The following is a 26,865-nucleotide window of genomic DNA, read 5'->3' as shown; positions in this document are numbered from 1 at the left end:
TTGGCTCAAACCACTCCTGTGCTGTGAGGGTCAACAGGACAAGCCAAGGATGGCCGGCCTCCCGGCACACTTGGGTTCTCTTCTCCTTTGCCTGTCTCCCCTGTGGCAGCCTGAGGTGAGCTTTCCCCGGGGCTGTTCTGTCGGATTCCTTGTAGTTCCTGAGTAGGTGTGCATAGGGCCTGGTTTGGAACCACTCCACCTTGGTCTGAGCTGACCTCCTGTAGCCACAACGATGATGATGCTGCTTGTTTGGGCCTGCCGGTGCTGGGGGGAAGGAGGTAGGGCTCTTGGGACCTCCGGAGCCTTCACTGCTCTGCAGTGTCTGTGGCCTTGCTGCTCACCCAGGGCCTTCCTCGGTGTGCTCAGTCAAACTGAGGGGACTGGGAATCAGATTGCCTGTGCCTTCAAGACCCAGTACATATTAGTAGATGTTCACTTAGGTCTTCCAACATTTTGTGGGGGACTCTGGATTTGGACCAGGTGCCTGCACTTGGCCCTGCAGAGCTAACCCATACAGAGCCAGTAAACTCAGGCTTTCAACTACTAGTTGAGCAGTAATCAGAGCAGGTGTTTTCTATTTCTTCTCACCCCTGCTGTTCTACAAGTGTTGTCCACGTTGATGGATGGGAGATCATCAGAGCCTGGTCTGGTTCTAGGAGTTGCCTCATTTCTGAATCCTGTTTTATTCTGTTCCCCACCCCCTGGATTATTTTTACACAGCGTGCTTTGCCTATGTAATTTTCTAACAATATAAATTACTGCTAAGCAGAATGAGCTCAGCCCATTGAATCAGCTTCCCGAAGCTTAGGCTCATTCTTCTGTGAAATGGAAGTGAAAATGTCTAGTCCCAGAGAGTCTTACATACCTCCCACCTGATCACGGTGGCCTTAGTAGGCCTCCACTTATCTAAACTCATTTGTGCCCTTTTACTCTTTGTCCTTGCTCTTCGCATGGCCCAGAGGGTGCTGCAGATCCTCTCCTGTCAGCTCCGTTTCTGGTGTCATCATCTGAGGATGCCTACCCTGAGTTCCCCTTGTCACCTGTGCACACTGGCCCATTGATTGTGTCCCACACTGTGTTCCAGTGTCAGGCCCCTGCATGGCGTGTGTATGTGATCTCCTCATGTTTCTCTTGCCACTTCCAAGCCAGGACCAGCAGTGTTGAGCTCCCTATCCTGTCCCTGCGTGTTTTTGCTTGCCTAATGGCCCTGGTGAGGGTTTCCAAGACTGTGACTCCCAGGCAAAACGGGGCATCCCTGTGTTACTCCTTAGGACAACCCTTTGTTGTGCAGTGTGAGGTTCTCAATGAGTTGTTCGTAGATATAACCCCCCTTAGGTTGACGTGGTTTCTCTCCATTTCTAGGCTGCAGAGTAGTTTTTGTCAGTTAGGAAGGGGTGTTGAGTGTTGTGTGATGCATTTCCCATGTCCATACTCTTGATGCATTACATCAAATGCTTTTTAATGTTAAGGCATCCTTGAATCCAAGGAATAAGCCTTTGTTGTCCCATATCATTACTTTAATATGCTGCTGTGTTTGATCTGTTGAATATTTTGTGGAGAAGTTTTTGCATCGCTGTTCATTAGCAATACTGACCTGTCAGTTCTTACTTGCATTGCCTTTAGCCTTGGTATCAGAGCAATACTAGGTTCATAGAAAAAGCTGAGAAGGACTCATTCCTCTTTCTGATTCACTCCCCAAATGGCTACAACAACCAGGGTATAAACTTGGCTGCAGTAGGAACCAGGACCTTGATACCTATTAAGACCTGGGTACTTGCCTGGCACCCAACCAATTGAGCCATCATCCCTGCTGTCTCCCAGGACCCACAATGATGAGAAGCTGCAATTGGGAACCAGAACTGGAACTCAAACCCAGGCTCTCTGATAGGAAACAAGGAGACCCCACTTCATAGGCTAGTTATGCACTCAATCTTTTCTTTTTAAAAAAATATTTATTTTTATTGGAAAGGAAGATTTACAGAGAAAAGAAGAGACAGAAATATCTTCCATTGGCTGGTTCACTCCCTAAGTAGCTACAATTACCAGAGCTGAGCCCATCCGAAGCCAGGAGCCAAGAGCTTCTTCCAGGTCTCCCATGTGGAAGAAGGGTCTCGAGGACCTGAGCTATCCTCTACTGCTTAGGCCACAAGCAGGGAGCTGGATGGGAAGTGGAGCAGCTGGGATACAAATTGGAGTCCGATGGAATCCTGGTGCTTAAAGGGAGAGAATTAGGTAATTGAGCCGTTGCACCAGGCCCTTGAGTGTTGTCCAGTTGTGCCTGTGATTTCTGCTCGAACTAGTGGTATCTCAAGGGTATGTTGTGTAATTTCCAGCATTCAGGCAGCTCCTAGCCCGGCCTCCACTTTATTTTCTTTTAAAGATTTATTTATTTTTATTGCTAAGTCAGATATACAGAGAGGAACATCTCCCCAAGTGACCACAACGGCTGATGCTGCGCCAATCTGAAGCCAGGAGCCAGGAACTTCCTCCAGGTCTCCCACACGGTTGTAGGGTCCAAGGCTTTGGGCAGTCCTCAACTGCTTTGCCAGGCCACAAGCAGGGAGCTGGATGGGAAGTGGAGCTGCATCTATATGTATTCCCAGCTCATTCAAGGCGAGGACTTTTAGCTGCTAGGCCACTGCACTGGGTCCCAGCCTCCACTTTCTTTACTGTTTATTTATTTATTTTTTGAATGTGTGTGTGTGTACAGAGATGCATTAGCAGGGAGCTGGATTGGAAGTGAAGCTGCTGGGATTTACTTTGTTACTTTTGGGGATGCTGACATTGCAGGGGGCAGCTTAATACCCTGCACTGGCTTCTGGAGGGCTCATCAGAGAGGTAGTTACCTGAAAAATGTAGACCTGTCCAGAAAAAGGCAAGAGAGAAGTTGGACTTGTGCAGTCATATGTAGTATATACTTTATATTTTATCACATTCTACTAAGTAATGTATATGTGTTTATATAAATTCTTTATTTTTTCTTCAAAAAATGATGGTGAAAATATAAAACAAACTAAGTCTCTCCCACCTCATGATCTGGGTGTCTGCCAGGGCTGGCTCATGTTTCTCCCATAGTTGGACTCCTGATATACCTAGTTCTGACACCCATGTCACCCCCAGGGAACACGCTGTTTCCTTCCCTTTTCAGTGTGGGGGAATATCTGTGAGAACAAAGCCTTCTCCACAAAGTCATGAGAGAAAGAAAGCAGATTTCCTCTGTTGTTCAACCAGAACATGCCACACGTTAAGGACTGTCCACTCAGAGGCTACACAGGCTGGCAGACCAGCAGAAGTCTCACCCTTTGGCATGGTCAGATGGTGCGCCTGGTCCACTCCCATTCTGTCCTCATTGGGGAACCATTAGTCCCTCATCAGGCCTCCAGCAGAGGACTTCACAGCCACATCTGCCCCATCTGTCACTCAAAAGTCATCTCACTTTTGCCTACTTGGGGGGGTACTCCTGCACAGGAATGGGGTTCTGCGTGGACACACACATACATACACACAGCAACACCTGCCTTTATTGTAGAGCGTTGTTTTGCTACTGGTAACAAAGGCTGGCTAAGCCTAAGCCTGGCTCCTCCTCAACCTCAAATTCTGGGAGACTGGATATAGCTACACCTCACTGACACACAAGCATCAGATGTATTAGTAGTTTCTGGAGAGAGACATGCAGGGGCACAGAACTGGTGCCAGGACATCCTGTGTATAGCAGCGTCTGGCAACACCCAAGTGCTTCATCTCTAAGAGCCTCAAGTCAGCACAGAATCCATGCATGTCCTTCAAGTCGTCTCCTCATCCTCAGCACCCCGTGCAATGTGTATGCCATGTAAATAGCTGCCATGTCGTGTGGGGACTACAACAGGAAACTAACCTATGCACAATCAGTACAGATCTGACTTTTTCCCCCCAAATATTTTCAGCTTGCTGTTAGTCAAAACCATGGTTGCCCAGCACAGAGAAACAGGGCCAACTGTGTATACCTTTGAGATTGAGAATGTGCCATTACACATTTTCTGAGATGAAGCCTGGTCGCTTATTTTGGGTTTGCCTTTCCTTCCAGCAGGGGTCAAGGTTCTGTGTTTGCCATGGTTAGTAACCAAGGCTGCTCCAGCACCTTGTAATTCCTGTCTGTCGGGAACACAGTTCCCATCCCGTCATCCGTCAGGTTCTAATCAGATCCTCCTGTGCCAGAGCAAGTCTGGGCGATGTGGATCCAGCAGCAAACCGCAGAAGCAGATTCCTTCCATTAACAAAATTATGGGCCATAGAAGGGAAACAGACCATAAGCAGATGAATAAAGAAATTTACCTAATAATTTCTTTACAATCTGATTGCAGGAGCTATTATGGAAAATGAGGACAAATAAAATAACATAAAAGCCAAAGCTGGGCGGGGAGTGTTATTTTAGGGCAAATTGTACCTGGAGCTGGTGGTTGGGCCAAGACAAGAAGGAGATGAGGACTGCAGAGAAGTGGGGGCAGGGTTAGTGTCCCAGCAGTGAGAAATAGAGGAGATTTCAGGTGCTTAACCCCCAACAGGGGACAGAATCTGAGTGACTTTCACATGAATGGGATCCGTTTCCACTGGTTTCTGCCCCAAAAGCCCACAGTGGTTAAGACTGAGTGAGGTCGAAGCTGAGCGCTGAGAACCCAAAATATAGGTGTCTTTGGTTGGTGATTGGGAACCAAGTTACTTGAGCCAGCCCAGCTGCACTGAGAGGAAACTGGGGTCAGGAGACAGAACCAGGGATGGGAACCAGGTGAGCATGTGTTCACCACCCTGAGTTGCCTTGAACATCAAAGTATGATGTTAAAGAGACCGCTGGTGGCATGTCTTCCATCTCCTGCTAGAGGGGAATCTTGAGCTTGCAGACAGACCATTTAAGCCAAGATCTCAGACTTCCTCTTCTGACCTTGATGGAATGATATGTGGAAGATTTCTGCCCCCATGAAAAACAGATTAAAGAGGAAATCAAATTTTAATAAATGAATCTGTGTGACTATCTTCGGAAAGCTGCCCAGGCCACTAGCACGTAAGTGAACAGAACGTCCAAAGGAAGTGAATAGGGGCAATGGTGGGCCATCATTCTCTTATTAGGGCCTCTGCCATTCTCCTGGAGGTCTTGGCACCGTTGCCGCTGACAGAGAAGTAAGCAAAGTGGAGATCTGTGATGGTCTGCACATTGGGCTTCAGGTTTGAGTCCCAACTCCAGCTTCCTGTCAGTGCACGCTCTGGGAGGCAGTGAGTCCCCAGGTAGCTGAGCAGTTCCAGGTTGAGTCTCAGGCTCCTGGCCCCTGCCTGTCCCAGCAGTGAACTAGCCGACTTTTTAACATACTGCTGAATGTAACTGTGCATTCTGTACTTCCAGATATGCATTTGCATATCTACGTGGATATAGAAATTATGTATTATTTTTGAGTTTTCCTTTTTGAATAGGTAAATCAGGTGCATCTATGAATCTAAAACTTGATTTTTCTTTTTTTTTTTTTAAAGATTTATTTATTTTATTACAGAGTCAGATATACAGAGAGGAGGAGAGACAGAGAGGAAGATCTTCCGTCCGATGATTCACTCCCCAAGTGAGCCGCAACGGGCCGGTGCGCGCCGATCCAAGGCCGGGAACCAGGAACCTCTTCCGGGTCTCCCACACGGGTGTAGTGTCCCAATGCACTGGGCCGTCCTCGACTGCTTTCCCAGACCACAAGCAGGGAGCTGGATGGGAAGGGAAGCTGGGCTGCCGGGATTAGAACCGGCACCCATATGGGATCCCAGGGCGTTCAAGACGAGGACTTTAGTCACTATGCCATGCCGCCGGGCCCATAAAACTTGATTTTTCTTACCCCCCCACTTCATTGTTTGTCTTGAAGAGAAGAGACAGAGAGGAAGGGCCTCCATGTATTGATGCACTCCCTAAGCAGCCACAATTGCCGGAGCTGAGCCGATCCGAACCCAGGAGCTTCTTGCAGATGTCCCATGCAAGTGCAGGGTCCCAAGGCTTTGGGCCGTCCTCGACTGCTTTCTCAGGTCACAAGCAGGGAGCTGGATGGGAAGTGGAGCAGCTGGAACATAAACCAGTGTCGATACAGGATCCTAGTGCTTGAAGAGGAGGATTAACCAATGGTGATATTGTGCTGGGTGACGGTGCAGGTATTTTTTTACTGCCATTGGCGTCCTTGGCCCTCTTTTTTATAAGGCAATGGAACTTGTGAATCTGTATTCAAGAGGGCTCCTATAACCCAAACACCTCCCAAAGCCAAACCTTCAGTCACACAGATAGGGCTTAAATTTGCGTGTTTGTGTGTGTGTTGGGGGAGGCACAAATTGCCCACAATACTCTTTAAGAAAGTACTGGGGTGGGTCATCAAGTTCTGGGGAAACTGGGAACTGTAGGAAAGTGGTGTGTCCCAGGAGAGGGGGTCCCACTCCCCCAGCACAGACCTCTGTGGAGAAATCTGAGGGTCATGTCTTCCTCTCCTACTAGGAAGTTAAAATGCACTAGGGCAGGTACCCCAAGGTTGGGGGCGGGGCTGTGATGGCATCCAGAGATGGGCCTGGCTGGCCAGATTGAGTATAATGAGGTGGATGCCCAGTCTAGGCAAGGTCACCCTGAGGCTGGGATCAGATGCAGATTGACGTCCTACTGATGTCCCTCCCCGCCAGATATGTCAGCAGCTGAGGCTGCCTTGGGTCCTGCAGTTGTAGTTCCCAGTGTGAAGATGCTGTTGAGCTTCGGCATACCAACACCCTCACAACCAAGCAGGTATGTTAGATAGCAATCTCTTCACTGGGGTTGTGGCCGCATATATAGCTCGTTTCTATCAGAGGCAGGTGGAGGGAAAAGGGGATCGAGTGGAAGTTCTGCCACCTGCTGCGAACTTTAGCCAAGCCTTTAAAGTCAGAGCAATCCACCCAGGAGAAAGGAGATTGGATGCAGGCTCAGATTGTGGGAGATGGAGTTCCAACTGCCCGAATTGCCATTGTCTCAGATCTTCTCTTTCCTGGATCCATTCAGCTTGCTCCAGGCTGCCCAAGTGAACAAGGTCAAGGCTCTTCAGCGGCCCTCCACCTATCCTGCCACTCTCTGAGCTGGCTGGTTCCCTGTCCACACCCTACCACCTTGTCAGTTCTTCCCAGGGTTCCTTCCACCCCTCACCCTCGTCCATGGGGTCCAGGCATCCCCATGCAGCCTTGCCTTCATTCCCGAAGGTCCCCTGGTTCTCTGAGGGTTCAGGGGTCTGTGCTGCTTTCATCAGTTTGAACTCTAACTTTTTGCAGAAGTGCAGAGTGGGACACTGAAGATTGGGAGTCAGCATCATTTGCTCTGAGCACCCCAAGTTCTGTTGATGAGACAGGAGGATACAAAGAAGCTGTTGTGCTGTGGTGGTTCGCAGCTCTAGGAAAGCAGCACTTGTTCCTCTGCCCCCTCCCAGGGGCGCCTGTGTCAGCAATCATGGCTCCTCACTGTTCCTCACCCCTTGCTGGGAGGGCTTGGAGTGCTGCTGGGGTTGTCACCCATGAACCTGGGTAGGGCAAATTCCTGAACAGCCCATGGCAGAGGCGAGGCCAGCATCCAGGTCCTGATAGCCTACTTGTCTCACTTTCTCTCCCACAGCAATGGCGAACAGTTGCAAACAGTAATCAGCTGTGGAAGTGAGTAAGGGAGGAGGGGGGAGGTGGGAAATAGGTACAAGAAACTTGCTCACCTCCTGTGCTGGGTTAGAGTGAGGCAGGACTTCCTGCAGAGTCGCAGCAGCTGGGAGCAGAAGGGTTAGGGTTAGGGGCGAGTGTGGCAGCCTGACAGGATGACAACTGTTTGCAGAAGACTGTGTCTGTGGAGGTGGTCCGATGGCAAGCTAAATTGGGGGTGCGATGGCCTGGTGAAGGAATGGAAGAAGTCCTACCTGTGGATGACCAGGCAGGAGCGACAGATGACATTGGCCAAGGCAGACGACTTCATTTATAAAGAAACAACTGAGGAAGTGGGTATGTGAATAGAGGCCTCATGGGATGTGGTGAGCCTGTTTTCTGAAGTCTGCTAAGCTTCTGATCCCATATGCAGTTTTGGGTCCTCATTCCAGGAAGGAGAAAAGCAGTTGAAGTGGAATGGGACTGGGTGGCCGTGACACTCTCCCTGCCGCGTCTGTACCCTCTACACTTGGTACTAAAGGTAGAGAAGCCAGAGTGGTCTTTCTTTATTGGTTTTCTTTTTAAGATTTTTTAAATTTGAAAGGCAAGGAGAGAGCTTTCATCCACCAGTTCATTCCCCAAATGACAGCAACCGAGTCTTCCCTGTGGGTACAGTGACCAAGCACTCAGACTGTCTTCTGCGGCTTTGCCAGGTGAATCATTAGGGAGCTAGATTGGAAATGAAGCAGCTGGAACTAGAACTAATGCTCTAATATGGGATGCTGCCATTATAAGCAGTGGCTTAACCTGCAGCTCTCCAACACTGATGCCTGAGGGCATTTTTTAAATGTATATTTTATATTATGGAACTGAAAACAAAGAGGAAAGATGAGGTGGCCAATTCCACACCCCGCCCCCCCCAAAAAAAGCCCAAAAAACAAAAAAGCAAGCCCATCTGCAATGGGAACCATTTCCTGCTTCTGAAGTCTACCTTCCCCACACTAGTTTCCCAGACCCTCTTAGAAGGGCATGGAAGACTTTAAAAACCTGTTTGTTTTGGATTTGTCAGATACTGCTAGCCTGATGTCCTCTGTGCATCCCTCCAGGAATGATGGGGCTTACAGCTTATATGTGGAAGAACAACCCCAGAATCGATGACATGACGCCTGTCGTCTGCACAGTGTCTTCGATAGACAGGCTGCATACCTGGGACGTCCGAAAGGTGAGTTTGGCCTGAGAGCAGCGAAAGCAGCACCAGCCAGCTTCCACCCTGTGGCTGAGCACAATGCCACAGGGTTGGAACTGGGTCAGGATGTTCCACATCTAACTCAGAATCTGTCACTTAATCCATAGATGCACACAGTGTTCTTGTTTTAGTAGGATTCATTGTTTATATAAAAGGTGTATAAGAGGTTTTTTTAAATTTATTTTTGTTGCAAAGTCATATATACAGAGAGAAGAGACAGAGAGAAAGATCTTCTGTCCGATTATTCACTCCCCAAGTGACTGCAATGCCTGGAGCTATGCTGATCCAAAGCCAGGAGCCAGGAACTTCCTCCGGGTCTCCCACATGTGTGTAGGGTCCCAAGGCTATGGGCCATCCTCAGCTGCTTTCCCAGGCCACAAGCAGGGAGCTGGATGGGAAGTGGAGCTACTGGGATTAGTACCGGCACCCACATGGGATCCTGGCATGTTTAAGATGAGGCCTTTAACTGCAAGGCCACCACACTGGGACTTTTAAGTGCCATTTCTAAAAAAATATTTATTTTTATTGGAAAGTTAGATTTACAGAGAGGAGACGAGACAGAGAGGAAGATCTGCTATCTGTTGGTTCATTCTCTAAGTGGCTGCAATGACCAGAGCTGAGCTGATCTGAAGCCAGGAGCTTCTGGGTCTCCAACATGAATGCAGGGTCCCAAGTCTTTGGGTTGTCCTTGACTGCTTTCCCAGGCCACAAGTAGGAAGCTGGAAGGAAAGTGGAGCAGCTGGAATATGAACCAGTTCCCATATGGGCTCCCGGCGCATTCAAGGTGAGGAGGTCTTTAGCTGCTAGGCTACTGCATCAGGCCCGTGTTTAACTTCTTGATGTCAAAATGAAACCAAAAGGGCAGCTGTGAACTTCTCTGAACTGAAGGAAACTCTCAAAAGTGCCCCCTGGGCCTTGTGCAGCCAAGGAGGAGGACCGCTGAGAAGCGCAGCCTCCATCCCAGTACTCATAGTAGAAGTCAAAGACATAAAAGAAAGATGCTTGTGACCGTGTCACCTGTGTAGTAGCATGGACTCTAGTGAAGTTCTTAGGAGACAGAACAGGTGTTAAGAAAACGACAAGGCAAGAACATCACCAGCTTGGATTTAAAGGGAATGAAACCTTGTAAAAGGAACAGAAACCTTTGGCGTTTAAAACATATATATGTATGTATATATTTATTTATAAAATATATACATATATTATAATTTTTTTTAAATGTGAAAGAATTAGAGTTGAGGAGAGACAGATCTTCGATCTGCTGGTTGATTCCCAATTGCCTGCAAGGGCCAGGGCTGTGCTGGTCCTAAGGCAAGAGTCAGGAGCTTCTTCCAGGTCCTCTATGTGGGTGCAGGAGCCCAAGCACTTGACAGTCCTCCTGTGCTTTTCTAGGCCATTAGCAGGGAGCTGGAGGAGAAGTGGAGCAACAGGACTTGGACCAATGCCCGTATGGGATATCGGTGCCATAGATGGAGGTTTAACCTAATAGGCCAGGGCCCTTGTCCCAGGTCTCAAAACTTTTGCAGTCCGGAAGCAGAGGACAAAAACTACTCAGCTGCACAAATGGACTTGCTATATGTGGGAAGTGAAGGATGACCTGAGGCATAGGATCAAGAAACTGGAGAGTGGAGCCAGCAGCTTTCTTAGACCTTGAATCCTAATCACCAAACCGCTAGGATTTTTCTGGATTTCAAAGTTTCTGCATAGCAGTGATTCATGGGTTCTTCTTCCCTTCTCTTTTTGAGAAGGCCTTAGCCTTGTCCTTAGATGACAGATGACTTGTATATTTATTTCAAAGGTTTTGACATCAAGATGAAGCTGAAGAGCCTCCTGAATACCTGAACCTAATTAAACAATGAGATCCTGGATTTTTTGATGAAGCTGAAATAGGAGACATTTGGGGATCCTGGGAGATGAACAGTGTATTTTCACATGAGGAGGAAGCAAGTCATTAGGGGTGGCAGGGCAGACTGGCAGCCGGTCTCTAAGATGATCTCAATATCCTTGTTCCATAATGTTTATGATCTTATGTAGTCCATTACCACACTGGATAGGGCTGATCTATGTAACTGTAGAAATGAGTGTGCTAACTCTGAAGCTATGTAACAGAAAAGATTTCCATCTTGGGTCATTGGCTCTTAGAGAGTCCAGCCACAATGTGGAGAGGACGCTTGAAGACTTCCAGAGATCCCTGTGTAGTAAGGTACTAAGGACACCTGCTAACTGCCAGCACTAACTTACCAACTCTACGGAAAGTGAGATTTCAGTTTCATGACACCCCAAACCAGAACTACCCAGGTACATTGTACCTGATAAAGATGGTAACTTTTTTTTTTTTAAGATTTATATATTGGGCCTGGCACAATAGTTTAACGGCTAAAGTCCTCACCTTGAACATGTCGGGATCCCATATGGGTGCCTGTTCTAATCCCGGCAGCACCACTTCCCATCTAGCTCCCTACTTGTGGCCTAGGGAAGCAGGCGAGGACGGCCCAAAGCCTTGGGACCCTGCACCTGCATGGGAGACTCGGAAGAGCTTCCTGGCTCTTGGCTTCAGATTGGCACAGCTCCAGCTATTGCGGTCACTTGAGAGTGAATCATCGGTTGGAAAATCTTCCTCTCTGTCTCTCTTCCTCTCTCTATATATATGACTTTATAATAAAAATAAATGAATCTTTAAAATATATGTTGTTTAAAAATTTATTTTTACTAGAAAGTCATATACAGAGAGGATAGATAGAAAGATCTTCCATCAATTTATTCACTCCCCAAGTGGCCAGAATGGCCAGAGCTGCGCCAATCTGGAGCCAGAAGACTTTTCCAGGTCTCCCACACGGGTACCAGGTCCCAAGGCTTTGGGCCATCCGCCACTGCTTTCCCAGGCCACAAGCAGGGAGCTGGATGTGAAATGGAGCTGCTGGAATTAGAACTGGCGCCAATATGGGATCCTGGTGCATGCAAGGTGAACACTCCAGCCACTAGACTACCGTGCTGGGCCCTGGGATCACATTTTATGTCTGTGATGTAAGGGATTACTGGCTGTCAGTGTGATGCATTACCTTCATGGTCACACCCCACAAACCATGGACATGTTTAAAATGTCTACATCCATTTTTTCAGATGTGAGAAGGGATCTGATTTGGAAGAGGCTTGCAGATAATGCTTGGGCAGGACAGAAGCACAACAGGGATCTGGAGAGTTGCTTGAACCAACTCGTGTCCCTTTTGTTCTCCAGGGCAACTTGAAGTGGACTAGTCCAGAACTGTCGGGCAGTATTACACATCTCAAGACCGTCCCTCAGATGCGTATCGCAGTCACTATGGATACGAGCAGAGCTATCAACGTGTGGGATTGCGTATGTGATGATGCTGTGAGCACATTTGTCATGCCTTATAGGTGCTATTCCCTGGAAGCCTTCATCTCCATGGATGGCCCAATCCTGACAGTAAGTGAGACCATGCATCTGGAGGGGAACTCGTAACATAGGTTTCTGGTTGTTTCCAGAGGCATCAGAATCCAGTTACTGTCACCTCACAGTCAGCCTCCTAGAGTCCTCAAGCCTCCACATTCCCTGAAAATCAGTCACAACATACTAATGAACATTGACCACAGAGACCTCTACATTGTCTTGGCCTTTAGTCTACCTTATGCACATTATTCAGCCCTCTTCCTTAAAAAAGAAGGTTCCCGAAATATTCTATAGCTGTGTCTTTTAAAATTTTTTTCCTGGAGATTTCTTTTAAGATTTATTTATTTTTTATTGCAAAGTCAGGTATACAGAAAGGAGGAGAGACAGAGAGGAAGATCTGTCCAAGTGGCTGCATTGACCAGAACTGCACTGATCAAAAGACAGGAACCTGGAGCTTCTTGGGGTGCAGGATTCAAAGACTTTGGTCCATCCTCAACTGCTTTCCCAGGCTGCAAGCAGGGAGCTGGATGGGAAACGGGGCTGCCAGGATTAGAAAAGGGGCCATATGGGATCCTGGCACGTTCAAGGATAGGGCTTTAGCCGCTAGGCCACCGTACCAGGCCCTAGAGATTTATTTTTTATTGGAAAGTGAAATTAACAGAGGAGGGGAGACAGATCTTCCATGCACTGGTTCACTCCCCAAGTGTCTGCAATGGCTGCTGTGAGGCCGATTTGAAGCCTGGAGTCCAGAGTTTCTTCTGGGTCTCCCACGCAAGTACAGGGCCCTAAATTTTTTTTTCTTTAATATTCATTTATTCATTAATTACATTGCATTACATGACTGGGATTCCCCCCCCTTCACCCCAAACCCTTCCCCCATCATGAATTCCTTCACCTTGATGCATAACCACAGCTCAAGTTCCGTTGAGATTCCCTAATTAAAAGTTTACACCATACAGAGTCCAGCATCCCACTTGTCCAGTTCAAGATCAACGGCCTCTTAGGGAGGCCCTCTCAGGTTTGTAGGCAGAGCCAGCAGAGCGTCACCTCGATCAATTAGAAGCTCCAACATATCATCAGCAACAGTCCAGGTATGATGAGGCTGGTGCAGAGTCCACTGATTGACATAGTCCGTCTTAGGGTTTCCCCTTGTCCAGTTTTCCGCTGCAAGCATAAAGCTGAGGTGGTTGATTCATCTACTCCATTTTCCATCTTTTTTTGATTAATGCTTTGATTCCTCCATTTTGTTCAGGGGAATCCCCCTAAAAAAAACTTTGAGGCATTCCCAGTCCAGGCTCCTACATGTACTACTAGTAAGCACAGTGCAGGGCCCTAAATTTTTTTTTTTAAGATTCATTTATTTTGGGCCCGGCGGCGTGGCCTAGCGGCTAAAGTCCTCACCTTGAACGCACCGGGATCCCATATGGGCGCCATATGGGCGCCGGTTCTAATCCCGGCAGCTCCACTTCCCATCCAGCTCCCTGCTTGTGGCCTGGGAAAGCAGGAGAGGACGGCCCAAAGCTTTGGGACCCTGCACCCGCGTGGGAGACCCAGAAGAGGTTCCAGGTCCCGGCATCGGATTGGCACGTACCGGCCCGTTGCGGCTCACTTGGGGATTGAAACATCGGATGGAAGATCTTCCTCTCTGTCTCTCCTCCTCCTCTGTATATCCGGCTTTCCGATAATAATAAAATCTTTAAAAAAAAAAAAAGATTCATTTATTTTTATTGGAAAGGCAGATGTACAGAGAGGAGGAGAGACAGAGAGGAACATCTTCTGTCCTATGATTCACTCCCCAAGTGGCCTCAATGGCCAGTGCTGAGCCAATCCGAAGCCAGGAGCCAGGAACTTCTTTCTGGGTCTCCCACGCAGGTGCAGGGTCCCAAGACTTTGGGCCATCCTCAACTGCTTTCCCAAGCCACAAGCAGGGAGCTGGATGGGAAGTGGAGCTTCTGGGATTGGAACTTGCATCCATATGGGATCCTGGCGCGTTGAAGATGAGGACCTTAACCGCTATGCTATTGCGCCGGCTCAGGACCCTAAGGTTTTAGATCATCCTCTACTATTTTCCCAGGTCACAAGTGGGAAGCTGGATGGGAACTGGAGCAGCTGGAATACAAACCAGTGCCCATGTGGGATCCCAGTGCTTGCAAAGCAAGGATTTAGCCACTAGGCTATAACTATATCTTTCATGTGTGTATTGTTACACTCTCCAAAATAGGGACAAAGAAAGATGCTTTTGGAGAGAGATGGAAAGAGAAAAGCAGGTTAGAGTTGATGATATGCTATGATGGTATATTTATGAGTCACTTTAAAATGTTTTTAGGGCCTGGCACGGTAGCCCAGTGGTTAATGTCCTTGCCTTGAACACACCGGATCTCTTATGGGCACCAGTTCTTTAAAAAAAAAAATTTATTTATTTTCGTTACAAAGTCAAATATACAGAGAGGAAGATATTCTGTCCGATGATTCACTCCCCAGCTGTGTGCAATGGTTGGTGCTGTGCCAATCCGAAGCCAGGAGCCAGGAACTTCCTCCAGGTCTCCCATTTGTGTGCAGGGTTCCAAGCATTGGGCCTTCTTTGACTGCTTTCCCAGGCCACAAGCAGGAAGCTGGATGGAAAGTGGGGCCACTGGGATTAGAACTGATGCCCATATGGGATCCCGGTGCGTTCAAGGTGAGGACTTTAGCCGCTAGGCTACCTTCCAGGCCCGGGCACCAGTTCTAAAATTTTTTTAAAGATTTATTTACTTTTATTAGAAAAGGCAGATTTATGGAGAGGAGAGACAACGATCTTTCATCTTCTGGTGCACTTCAAATGACCACAGTGGTTGGAGCTGAGCTGATCTGAAGCCAAAAGCCAGGAGCTTCTTCTAGGTCTTCATGCAGGTGCAGAGCCCCACAGCTTTAGCCATCCTTTATTGTTTTCCCAGGTCATAAGAAGGGAACTGGATTGGAAGTAGAGCAACTAGGACATGAACCGGTGCACATATGAGATCCCATGGCTTGCACGGGGAGGATTAACCAGTTGAGCCATGATGCCAGACCCTGAATCACTACTCTTAAGACCCCCTGGGGGGCCCCGCGTGGTGGCCTAATGGCTAAAGGCCTGGCCTTGCACACGCCCCAGGATCCCATATGGGCGCTGGTTCTAATCCCAGAAGCCCCACTTCCCATTCAGCTCCCTGCTTGTGGCCTGGGAAAGCAGTTGAGGACAGCCCAAAGCCTTGGGACCCTGCACCTGCTTGAGAGACCCAGATGAAGCTCCTGGCTTCGGACCAGCTCAGCTCCATCCATTGTGGTGTCTTGGGTATTGAAATATCAGACGGAAGATCTACCTCTCTGTGTGTCCTCCTCTTTGTATATTTGACTTTGTAATAAAAATAAATAAATCTTTAAAAAAAAAAAAAACTCCTGAGGCTTGGAAGGCCTCATTCATGGGGTCACCCCAACACTTGGGAAGGATGATTGGAAGTGTTGCGGTATCTATCACGTGACTAGAGCAGCTAGCCACACTGCCTTCTTTGTACCTTACAGTTCCATGCCTCTTTCTGGGGCTATTTGTACTGTTTCGGTTCCAGGTGGGCGACATCACAGGGGATATCTATACTTTTACGTTACCTGAGTTAAACCAGATTTCTAGAGTGAAAGCTTTTCAATTCAGAATCGACGTTTTGCTCTGCTCTCCGCACAAGCAGTGGGTCTTTGCATGTGGGCTACAGCAACATACCTACTCAAAGGTAGGTGGTGCTCTGTGACATTCCAATTCAGGACAGGAGGGGAAGCCTTGTGGCAGCCGGTCAAGGTAGGACGCCTTGTAGGAAAGGCCACAATCCCAGTCCCTGCCCCCACCCTTCTCCAACATGGTCACAAGTTGAAACCATTTCCTGAAGTCAGGAATAGTGCAAGGAGAAGTAATGCTGTCCAGTTTCAATGGCAGATGTTTATTAATAAAAATATGTTCATGAAGCTTGAATCAGAGACCAGAGGAAGATGAGATATGTTTTTTCTTTTTTTTGATCCATTTTGGCTGGAAATTACAAGGGAACTTAAATTGATTTCCCTCATCCCCCAAAAAAAGTGTATTAGGAAAGAGTTATGCATAGATTTAAAAAATCTCTTGCACTAAAGTAAGCTGATGTTTGAATTCCATCTCCCATAAATTTTCTGAAGTTCTCTGTACCTTGGTACAAAAGAGACCAAAGGTGGCAGCCCCTGAGTGTCTCTGGGGAAGGCTCGCTAGTGGCTTAGCATCAGCAGATGCGGAGCTCTAGAATGGGGAGTCTCTGAAGGCAGAACAGCCTTTGACCAAGCTCCACTTGCCCAGGGACCCAGGAGGGTAAGATCATTCCTCAGGGACTCTGTTCTGTCTGAAACACAGCAGGAAGGAGAGAGAGACCTCAGAGTGCTGATCTGAGACCCCTCAGCCCTTCCTGAGAGGCCTAGGCTGCAAGGCGGTAAAGGGCTGGCCATGGCTGTTGTGGAGTGGCTCAATGACATGCACCATTCTTGGTCCTCAGGTCTTTCTTATGGAGAACTTGCTGAAGCCATCAGCAGGCCCTTGTGCGTCTTTCTCTCTCCCGTTTTTATCATGCATCCAGGCCAACTGGATCCCCAATAGAGAAAGCAAGATAGTACTGATGTACCAAAGTGTCCCCAGGAAGATAGGGTTTATGACCCTGAGCCTCACAACCAAGAAGATTGGGGACAAAACCAACATAGAAGGTAGGTTCTGTCACAGGAGCACCTCTTGTTTGCCCTACACACATGCATGTGGAGCTGTCTACCTATCTGAATCCAAGGAATGTGGGTAGCAGGGTGCTAAAGCCGCTCCTGGGACTGGGAGGGGCCGTTGCAAGATGGAGGCTGGCCCAGGGCCAGGAGACAGAGCTGGTCTCGCCAACAGGTAAACAGGAAGTCATAGGGATAGGCTAATGCCCCACTGCAATTGCTGACCTATCAGATAGTGCCAGGTGGACCCATGGAGAGAGGTGATTGGTGGAGAACTGTATAAAAGTAGCCGGTAAAAGCTGGACGGGACGGACGGAACAGACCACGATGACAAAGGAAGTCTGGGGGGGCGATGAGGAGAAAGACTGGGGAATGAAGCAGAGAGTACGGGAAGAAATGTGGGAAGAAGGGTGGCAGAAAATAGGAGGAAGGGTGGCGGAAGAAGCGGGTAGGAAAGCTTAGACCAATGGGTACAGGTGCAGTGGAGAGAAGGATTTAGACGCAGCCGCTTTTGGCAGTAAGCGTGCCTTGTCGTTTTAGTGCCGCTGCTGGCCAGCGACAAAGGAAGGGAGCAGATGTGAACATGGCTCTGTGTTCTACCCTGCTGTCCTGGGCAGGTGTGTGAAGGTTTGCATTTTTGTCTTAGGGCCCAGGTCTCCATGCCCCTTCCCACTCAGGCCTCCTCTCAACACCTGAGCTGTTATCTTTGGCTTCTGCCTTTGTGTTGTCCCACATCTTGCCATGGTCAGTGGCACCTATCTGTTCACCACTGGACTGAAATCCCATGAAAGTAGGGAGCGTGTTTCCCAATTTATTGTCTGGAGATTATTCAGATGAAATGTTTCAAAATATGCCTGCTTTAAACAGTTTGGTGATAACATCTGCATGTTGAAGAATAATCACAATTGTGTGTTCTGTGTGAAAACAGTATGTGAGGTCGGGAATTTCCTGCTGCCAAATCACATAGATGGTTCTGACTGGATGGGAGTCAGTGAAGAAGAATTGATCATCTTGGGCAGTGGGACATACCTTTTCATCTTCACCACTAATGGCATCCTTCTGCGTCAAGTGGATGACCACCTGACAGCCATCATGCACCTGAGGGTGGTATGTACCATCTTCTCTTCCCATGACCTTTGAGGTTTATTGCTTTTTCTTTTAAAGGAAAGTAGCATGTTTTTTAAACAATTTTTTAAAGATTTATTATTTTAAAGATTTATTATTATTTTTTGAAGATTTATTTCGGATTGGAGCTGAGTCAATCCGAAGCCAGGAGCTCTTCTGGGTCTCCCACGTGGGTGCAGGGTCGCAATGACTTGGGTCGTCCTCAATTTCTGTCCCAGACCACAAGCCGGGAGCTGGATGGGAAGCAAGATGGCTGGGATTAGAACCGGCGCCCATGTGGGATCCTGACGCGTGCAAGGCGAGGACTTTAACCACTGCGCTATCGTGTCAGGCCCTAGAAAAAATTTTAAGTCAGAGTTGGGGGGCCAGTGTGATGGCTCAACTGATTAATCTTCTATCTTCAAATGCCAGAATCTCATTAAGATGTTCTTTGTTCTGCTTTTGATCCAGTTCCCTCCCTGCTTGTGGCCTGGGAAAGCAGCAAAGGATAGCCCAATGCCCTGGGATCGTGCACCCACATGGGAGACCCAGAAGCAGCTCCGGCTTCAGATCAGCTTGGCTCAGCCTTTGTGGCCAACTGAATCAGTGAATCAGTGAATGGAAGGTCATTTTTTTTTTTGTTTTTCCTTCTCTCTGTAATCTGCCTTTCCAATAAAAAATGAATACATCTTTAAAAAAAAATCAGAGTTCCAGAAAGATCTTCCATCTGTTGATTCACTCCCCAAATGGCTATAGCAGTCAAAGCTGGTCCAGGCTGAAGCCAGGAGCTTCTTCTGTCTCCCACATGGGTGGCAGGAGCCCACTAACAAGGGCCATCTTCCTCTGCTTTTCCAGGCCACTAGTAGGGAGCTGGATTGGAAGTAGAGCAATAAGGACGCAAACCAGAGCCCATGTAGATGTTGGCATCACAAGCAGTAGCTTTGCCGACTATCTGTGCCACAACACTGGTCCCTGTTGGTTTATTTGAAAGAGAAAGACAGAGAGCTCTCATCCTGGGGTTCATTCCTCAGAAACTCAGAGTTGGGGCCGGGCCAGAGCACAAGTGAACTGGAAACTCAAGCCACATCTCCACATGGATGATAGGTATCCAAGTATGTGAATCATCACTGCTGCCTCCCATGATGCGTAACAGCAGGAAGCTGTAATTGTAAGTGGAGCTGGGACTTAAAACTAGGAACTCCATAATAGGTTGTGGGTGTCCCAGGAGGCATCTCCACTGCTAGAGCAAAGCCCAGTCTTCACCCACACTTTCATCTGACTTTGATCCATTGCCCACTCACCCCTTGGTGTCCTTTGAAGGATCACATCCGTGTCCTTGCCACAACCGTGGATGGTTCTCTGCACCTGTATGCTTGGGAAGAGGGAGGCCGCTATCCATACCTCAAAAAGTGCTGTGAACTTAAATCTGTGACCCCTAACTTCACCTTGGACCGGTAAGCCTTATGTCATACTCAAGGAAGTCCCTAACATCAGTCATTTCTAACCCCCGCACTCCACCCCCACAAAACAGAGGGGTGTCTTTGATATTGAGGATGCATGGAAATATCCTCAGGCTGGAGTTCTTGGGGAATACATGTCTTATAATAGATATCAAAGTGCTTTCCCAAGTGACTGTCTTTATACAGTGTCAGAGCAGGACTGGAAAGCCCCCCTCCTGCTGTGCTTTTGGTTGGTTTGTATGCCAGAGGTTCCACGTGGAAAGCTTGGTGTGCTCAGTGTGGCAGTGGGGGCACTCTTAAGGGGCAGGACCTAGAGGAGGTGATTAGATCTCGGGCTTTCACCCTCGTGGATGGTTGAATCCTGGAATAAGTTTCTGTCACAGGGAGTTGTAACAGATCCAGACCAGTCCCTGCATCCTCAACTGCATTTCCAGGCCATAAGCAGAGAGCTGGAAGGGAAGTGGGGCTGCCGGGATTAGAACCAGCGCCCATATGGGATCTTGGTGCTGGTTCAAGGCAAAGACTTTAGTCACTAGGCCATGCTGCTGGGCCTCCATTATGTTTTTTTTTTTTTTTTTTAAAGATTTTATTATTATTGGAAAGCCAGATATACAGAGAGGAGGAGAGACAGAGAGGAACATCTTCCATCCAATGTTTCACTCCCCAAGTGAGCCGCAACGGGCCGGTACGCGCCAATCCGATGCCGGGAACCTGGAACCTCTTCCGGGTCTCCCATGGGGGTGCAGGGTCCCAAAGCTTTGGGCAGTCCTCAACTACTTTCCCAGGCCACAAGCAGGGAGCTGGATGGGAAGTGGAGCTGCCGGGATTAGAACCGGCACCCATATGGGATCCTGGGGCTTTCAAGGCGAGGACTTTAGCCGCTAGGCCACGCCGCCAGGCCCCGTTATGGTTTTAATACTCATTTTTCTGATATGAAATGCTGAGCATTTTTTTTACACGTCTAGTAGTAATTTTTATTTCTTAGAGGTTTCTACTTAGGGCATTTGCTATTTTTTTTTTTCATGGTAATTTGTTGGTTTTGAGTAGCCAGATTTCCTTGCATATTTTGAATATTAGCCCCGTATCTGGCATATGAATTGTAAAATTTTCTACCAATCTGATGGTGGTCTCTTTGTTTTATTTGCTGTGAAGAAACTTGTTTGTTTGATATAATCCTATTTATTTTTGCTTTTGTTTCTTGTGCTTTTGGAATCTGATGTTAAAAAATTACTGCCAAGCAAATGTCTTGGAGCTTTCTCCCTGTATTTCATTCTGGTAGTTTTGCAGTTTCAGGTCTCATGTTTAAGTGTTTAATCCATTTTAATCCATTTTAAGTCTTACATAAGGAGTAAGAAAAGGATCTTATTTTCATTCTTCTGCATGTGAATATCCAGTTTTCCCAAGACTGTTAATTGAAGAGATTGTCTTTTCTCTGTCAAATTCATTGGACCATAAAGCCTCTGGGCTTTCAATCCTATCCCAGTGGGCATTATGTCTTTCATGCCAATAGAATGCTGTTCTGATTACTTTAGCTTTCTAATAGGCTTTTTTTTTTTTTTTTAGATTTTTGTATTAGAAGGTCAGATATACAAAGAGGAAGGTCTTACATCTGATTCATTCCCCAAGTGGCCGTAATGGGCAGAGCTGAGCTGATCCAAAGCCAGGAGACTGTTCTGGGTCTCCCACACGGGTGCAGGGTCCCAAGGCTTTGGGCCGTCCTCAACTGCCTTCCCAGGCCACAAGCAGGGAGCTGGATGGGGAGTGGAACTGTTGGGTACACAAACCAGCACCCATATGGGATCCCAGTACATGCAAGGTGAGGACTTTAGCCACTAGGTTACCACACTGGGTCCTTGTAATAAGTTTTGAAATCTGAGATTGTGATGCTCCAAGCTTAGTTCTATTTGCTCACAATGGCTTTGATTATTTGCCATCCTTCTAATCACTTTCAATTGGTGTTTGCCTCCCTTAGGCCAGCATTTGAAAAGCATGCCATTTCCTTCTGGCTTCCACAGTGTGGGATTAGAAATCCCTCATTATTCAGACTTGTTCTTTGTAGAGGATGTGCCATTCTCTGTAGCCGATTTCTAGTTATTTTGCCATTGGTTTTTGTAAGTCTTACAGTATGTCTGGTTTGAATAGTGATGGAGCAAGAGACCCCATGCCTATTTGCCTTAGTGCAGGGGAAGAGCTGACACATAGGGGACTTTCTCTCGGCATTCATAGAGCAGGAGGCAAGTAGGTGCTACCTGTGCTCTGGTTAACACAAGACAGGGATGGGCAACGGGGCTCTGTTCTTCCCTGTTTGAGCCCCTGGTGGAGAGGAGTGGAGGTGCTACTTCATTAATGCAGGATTGGAAGGTTGCCAGGGCATTGCCCTGCCATCTCCGCATTACTCAATGGGGACGAAAATTTGGTTTGTTTTGTGATACTCACTTGGATAGACTGGATATTGTCAAAAAGCAGGATTCCATGCTAAAATAAAAATCCTTCCTCTCATCATTATGGAACCAGATAATCTGCCAAATGTGATTTTCAGGATTCTGGCAGAAAATTCATAGCAGTTAGGGGTGCTATTTCTGCAATGTTTAACCTCTAGAGTTTTCAGCAACAAAACAGGAAAATTGTTACAGGACCAATTCCAGAGTCATAATTCTAAGATTGATATATTTGAAAGACAGAATTATGGGTAGTTGGGGGAAAACAGATGTTCCATTCATTCACTCACTCCCACATGGCCACAACAGCCAGAGCTAGGTCTGTCCAGAGCCAAGAGCAGGAAGCTTTTTCTGTGTCTTCCCCCATAGATACAGGAACCCAAGCACTTGGGCTACTGTCTGCGCCTTTCCCAGGCTTGTTACCAGAGAGATGGTTTGGGAGTGCCTATGGGATGATGATGTTACAGGCAGTGGCTAAACTTGTTATGCTATAAATGGATATATCAGATTCCAATTTAATATTGACAATGGATATGCTAACTTCTGCTTTGTCCAATGACAGTGTTTTGTTTTTTTTTTCTGTTGGCAGCTATTTCTACGATGCAATATGTGATAATGACAGCATAGTACGTGTGGTATCATCAGAAACTTCTGGCTTCAGCATCCTGATGTTGTACACTTTGAAGACAAGTCTGCAGAGCTGATGAGATTCACCTGTATTATCTCAGTGTAGTAAAAAAAAAAAAAAGGCCTAAATGCAAGCCAGAATGTTTATTTTAGTGGCATTAAGTGGCAATTTAACTTTCTGATATGAATCAGGCACTGTGACAGATTCTGTGGACAGGCACTGTACAGAATGTGGAGTTACATAACTTTGTCCTGACCATCCAGGTGAATACAGAACACCAGGACTAAACTAGGAACAGTCACGTGAATACATTTTACAAGGGGAATTTAGGTATGGTGGGAGACTTTAGATTGGGAATGAATACTGAGCCTGGTTTAAAAATGAAGGCATTTTTTACCAGTTGGCATTCTTGTGTATAAGCACCCAAATATAAATTCTGTACAGTTTAAGCAAATGGGGATGTATTAGAAAGACACAAGGGTTAATAATTAAAGGGGGCTAGGAGAGACTCAGAATATAAATGGGAAATTCCAGATGCTCAACAGGAGTAAGAAATGCAAAATCTATGACAAGTGAAATCATAATGGGAGCTTTGCACTTTGTGGCAGACTTACAGGGAGCCTGGGTGTGACCCAGTGTGGGAGTGCGGGGGCCTAGGGGATCACGCCCGGGCAGGCAAGCCTGCGAATTTCCTCATGTGTTTGTTCCTAAACCGGGTTGGGGGAGGGAAGAGCCCAAGGTTAGTGTGCTGGCCTGGTGTGCTGGTGGTTTAGGCTTGGGGAACTTTGAATAGGCCTGGATCTTGGGTGTGTGGAGGGGTAAGATCCCAGGTCAGCACACGTGCCTGGAGCTTGGGACCCAAGTGGGCGGCAGAGCTCGAGGCCAGCACATCACCTTACTGAAAGGCTGGAGAACATGTGCGCTCCTGGCTCAGGGAATGTGAATTGATCGAGGAAGAGGGTAAGGAGATGAGTGGGAGAGAGGACCAATGAGGGACTATTTTGCAAGTGAGAAATGACTTCTGAGGGACATATACCGACAAGACCACTAACAGATAAGCGATGGGGCTGAGACTAAGTGGTTTGGAGGAGGAGACTGGAGGATCTTTAAAGGTCAGATCGATGCATCAGCCCACATGGGAGACATGAGCCAGGCTAGTTAGCAATGACCACTGCTGACCACACTAGCACACACTAAAGCTAGGGCTGGGGACCTACCTAGCAAGGCTAGATCACAGTAACTGCCATTGAGAACAAGGGATGGGTGATGTTAGGCTGGGCCATGACACTAACCAGCACACAAGAGTCGGGTCTGGGGGCAGATTGTGTGGGGAATATTTGGGCTCACCCCTGGGGAACTGCAATTTCCCTTAGTTTGCTTAAGATCTGAGGTGGTGATGGACATGACCATGGAACCCTCTAATACTCATGGATACTGGCGTTGGATTAGGCCTGGCTGCAGCACTCACAGGTATACCCAAGAATAGAATATGGGGTGGGCTGGGTTGCAACATCCACCAGCTCATATAAAAGTTGTGTCAAAGGGGAACAGACTATGCCAGGTAAGGGCCTAGCACCCACTGGCACATGAGAATTGCATCTGGGAGTGGGAGTGGGGTTGGGGGGAGCATGGGAAACTTCCCTAGTGGGATGTAGCTTCCGCTGGTGAATATGTGATGAAGGCCTGGGTGTTGGTCAGGCAGGGCTAAGTAGCTCTACCTGTCAGCTGTGAATTGGTTCTGGAGGTGGGTGGACCAGGCAAGGTAGGGCCAAACCTCAGCCCACTAGCATGTGCAGGAGCCAGGAAGGAGTGTCAGTCATACTGGGCTAGGTTATCACACTTGCCGGTTTGAGTGAATTAGGGATGGGAGTAGACTGGACAGGGCTGTAGCACCTGCCAGCAAGAGTTGCAACTGGGAGCAGGGGAGGGCAGGCCAGGCTAAAGCATCTGATAGCGAAGGCCAGGACAGGGGATGGGCTATGCCAAGCTGGGTCAGAGCAGCTACTGGCATGCGCAAGATATATAGCTGGGAACAGGCCTGATTGTTGAGATCCTTTTCTCCCAGGAGATAAGGAAATACTCTGGCTGGATTGTAGTTTACACTGGTGAGCATAAGAGCTAGAATAGGGACAGCAATCTGGCTGGACATGGCTGCAATGTCCCTTAGCATGGGTGTGGACTGGGTCTGGGTTTGCCAGACTGGGCTAGACTCAAGCACCCACTGGTGCTCGTGAAAGCTGGGGTGGGTGTAGGATAGGCTGGGCTAGGTCTTAGCACCCACTGAACCATGTGAGAGTTGTGGCTGAACTATAGCACTCAACAGTAAGTACCAGAATGAATGTAGACGTGTCGGGCAAGGCCATTGTTCCTGCCAGGACAGGAGGTAGATTAGGTCAGTCTGGGCCAAGGACCCACTGGCGTGTATGAGATCTGCCACTGGGAGGAAACCTGATAGAGAAGCTTGGGGAACTCCTCCATCAGTACACAGTCCCTGCAGATGAGTCCAAGAACCAAGGCTGGGGGCCTGGCATGGTAGCGTAGGGGCTAAGGTCCTTACCTTGCATCTGCTGGGATTCTATATGGGTACCAGTTCATGTTCTGGCTGTTCCACGATTCTCCACAAGAATCTCAGTTGGAGAATGAAGAAAATGTGAATCCCAGCGGCCAGTGCAGTGGCATAGTGAGCTAGTCCACCACTTGCAGCACTGGCATCCTATATGGGCACCGATTTAAGTCTCAGCTGCTCCGTTTCTAATCCAGCACCCTGCTTGTGGCCTGGGAAAGCAGCAGAGGATGGCCCAAAGCGTTGGGACCCTGCAACACATGTGAGACCTGGGAGAAGCTCCTGGCTTCTGGCTTTGGATCAGCTCAGCAACAGGTGTTACAGCCATCTGGGGAGTGAACCAGTGGAACATCTTTCCTTCTCTCTGTGACCCTGCCTTTCTTTTTTAATTAATTAAAAATTTTTTTTCCCTCAAAGAAGTTCATACCTAACCCCACCCTCCCAATTTTTTTTCTTCTCTTTTGAAATTATTATCATTTTATGATACAGTTCCATAGGCCCTGGGATTTCCTTTATCCTCTTCCCAAGAGCCCTTCCCCTGCCCTCCCCCACCTCCCACTGAACTCCCCTATATTATTACTATAGTATAGTTCTGCATGAAGAGTCATATGCCCATCATTGCGGGCATGGACAATGACAGAGAGTCCAGTATCCTATTGTCAGGATATAAATAACAGTTTCATTGGGTATCCTCCTTTCATCTGGAAGTAGAGATGCATACTGCATTGCATCCTCACATCTGGATATGATAGTCTCAATTACACAATTATTACTATACATCCCCTTAAATGAAAAGCCACAATACAAAATCAACAACAGGAAGGAAAAAAGAAATTAAAACGCCATGAAGTTAAAATGAAAACAAAATCAAGAACCTTCTTGAAGAAAATGGTGCTATTGTATAATCCATAAGCTAGTGGAGAATTTAATGAGAAAGTGTTTTGAAGAAATGAAATTAAATTTAAAAAATCGAAATTCATGATATAGTTTTCATTGATCTCTGTTGGTGAGATGTGTCTCTTGTAGGCAACAAATAGATGGGTTTTGTTATTTTCTTCCTTTTTTTTTTTTTTTTAATAATCTTACTTAGATGATTAGGGCAAAAAGGGTCAAGGACTACAGGAAAGTGGGTGATACCATCGTTTCCATACTAATATCATCACTTTCTTTCCCCTGTATCTGGGTTCAGGGATTAACTAGGGGAGAAGCCACACCCAGCCTCCCACCCATCCCTGAACCCCGATGTGAGGCACGCTGCAAGGGTCCTGCTCAAGCAGTTTTTGGGGCAGGATTTTTTCTTAAAGATGTATTTATTTTTATTGCTAAGTCAGATATACAGAGAGGAGGAGAGACAGAGAGGAACATCTTCTGTCCGTTGGTTCACTCTCCAAGTGGATGCAATGGGTGATGTTGCACCGATCTGAAGCCAGGAGCCAGGAACTTCCTCCAGGTCTCACACACCGGTGCAGGGTCCATAGAGCAGAGTACAGAGCCTCTGCTGCCCCCAGAGCCACAAACACAGGAACGGGGAGCAGCTGGCAAACAGGGAGCTGCTGGCCTTGGGTGAGGAGTACTTGGGGGACAGGGATGCTCAGGCAGCTGCCCATGTCTTGGCAAAGGGTGGGATTATAGGCATGCCAGCTTACTGCATCTCTGA

General features: G+C 47.6%; 1 protein-coding gene across 1 annotated transcript; it reads left to right on the top strand.

Moving 5' to 3' along the window:
• The first annotated feature begins 6,665 nt into the window (after positions 1 to 6,665).
• On the top strand, positions 6,666 to 22,753 carry FBXW12 (F-box and WD repeat domain containing 12). The gene is made up of 9 exons (XM_058679170.1): positions 6,666 to 6,763; positions 7,823 to 7,986; positions 8,736 to 8,851; positions 12,111 to 12,320; positions 15,866 to 16,024; positions 16,805 to 17,009; positions 17,944 to 18,122; positions 19,440 to 19,573; positions 22,607 to 22,753. Exons 1-9 carry the CDS (start codon positions 6,666 to 6,668, stop codon positions 22,719 to 22,721), a joined length of 1,380 nt encoding a protein of 459 aa, XP_058535153.1. The 3' UTR covers positions 22,722 to 22,753.
• The last annotated feature ends 4,112 nt before the right edge of the window (positions 22,754 to 26,865 follow it).

The sequence above is a fragment of the Ochotona princeps genome, chromosome 21 (assembly GCF_030435755.1).
Source record: "Ochotona princeps isolate mOchPri1 chromosome 21, mOchPri1.hap1, whole genome shotgun sequence".
Classification (NCBI taxonomy): Eukaryota; Metazoa; Chordata; class Mammalia; order Lagomorpha; family Ochotonidae; genus Ochotona; species Ochotona princeps.
The sequence above is the reverse complement of the archived record's forward strand: the minus strand, read 5'-3'. Positions and strand labels throughout refer to the sequence as shown.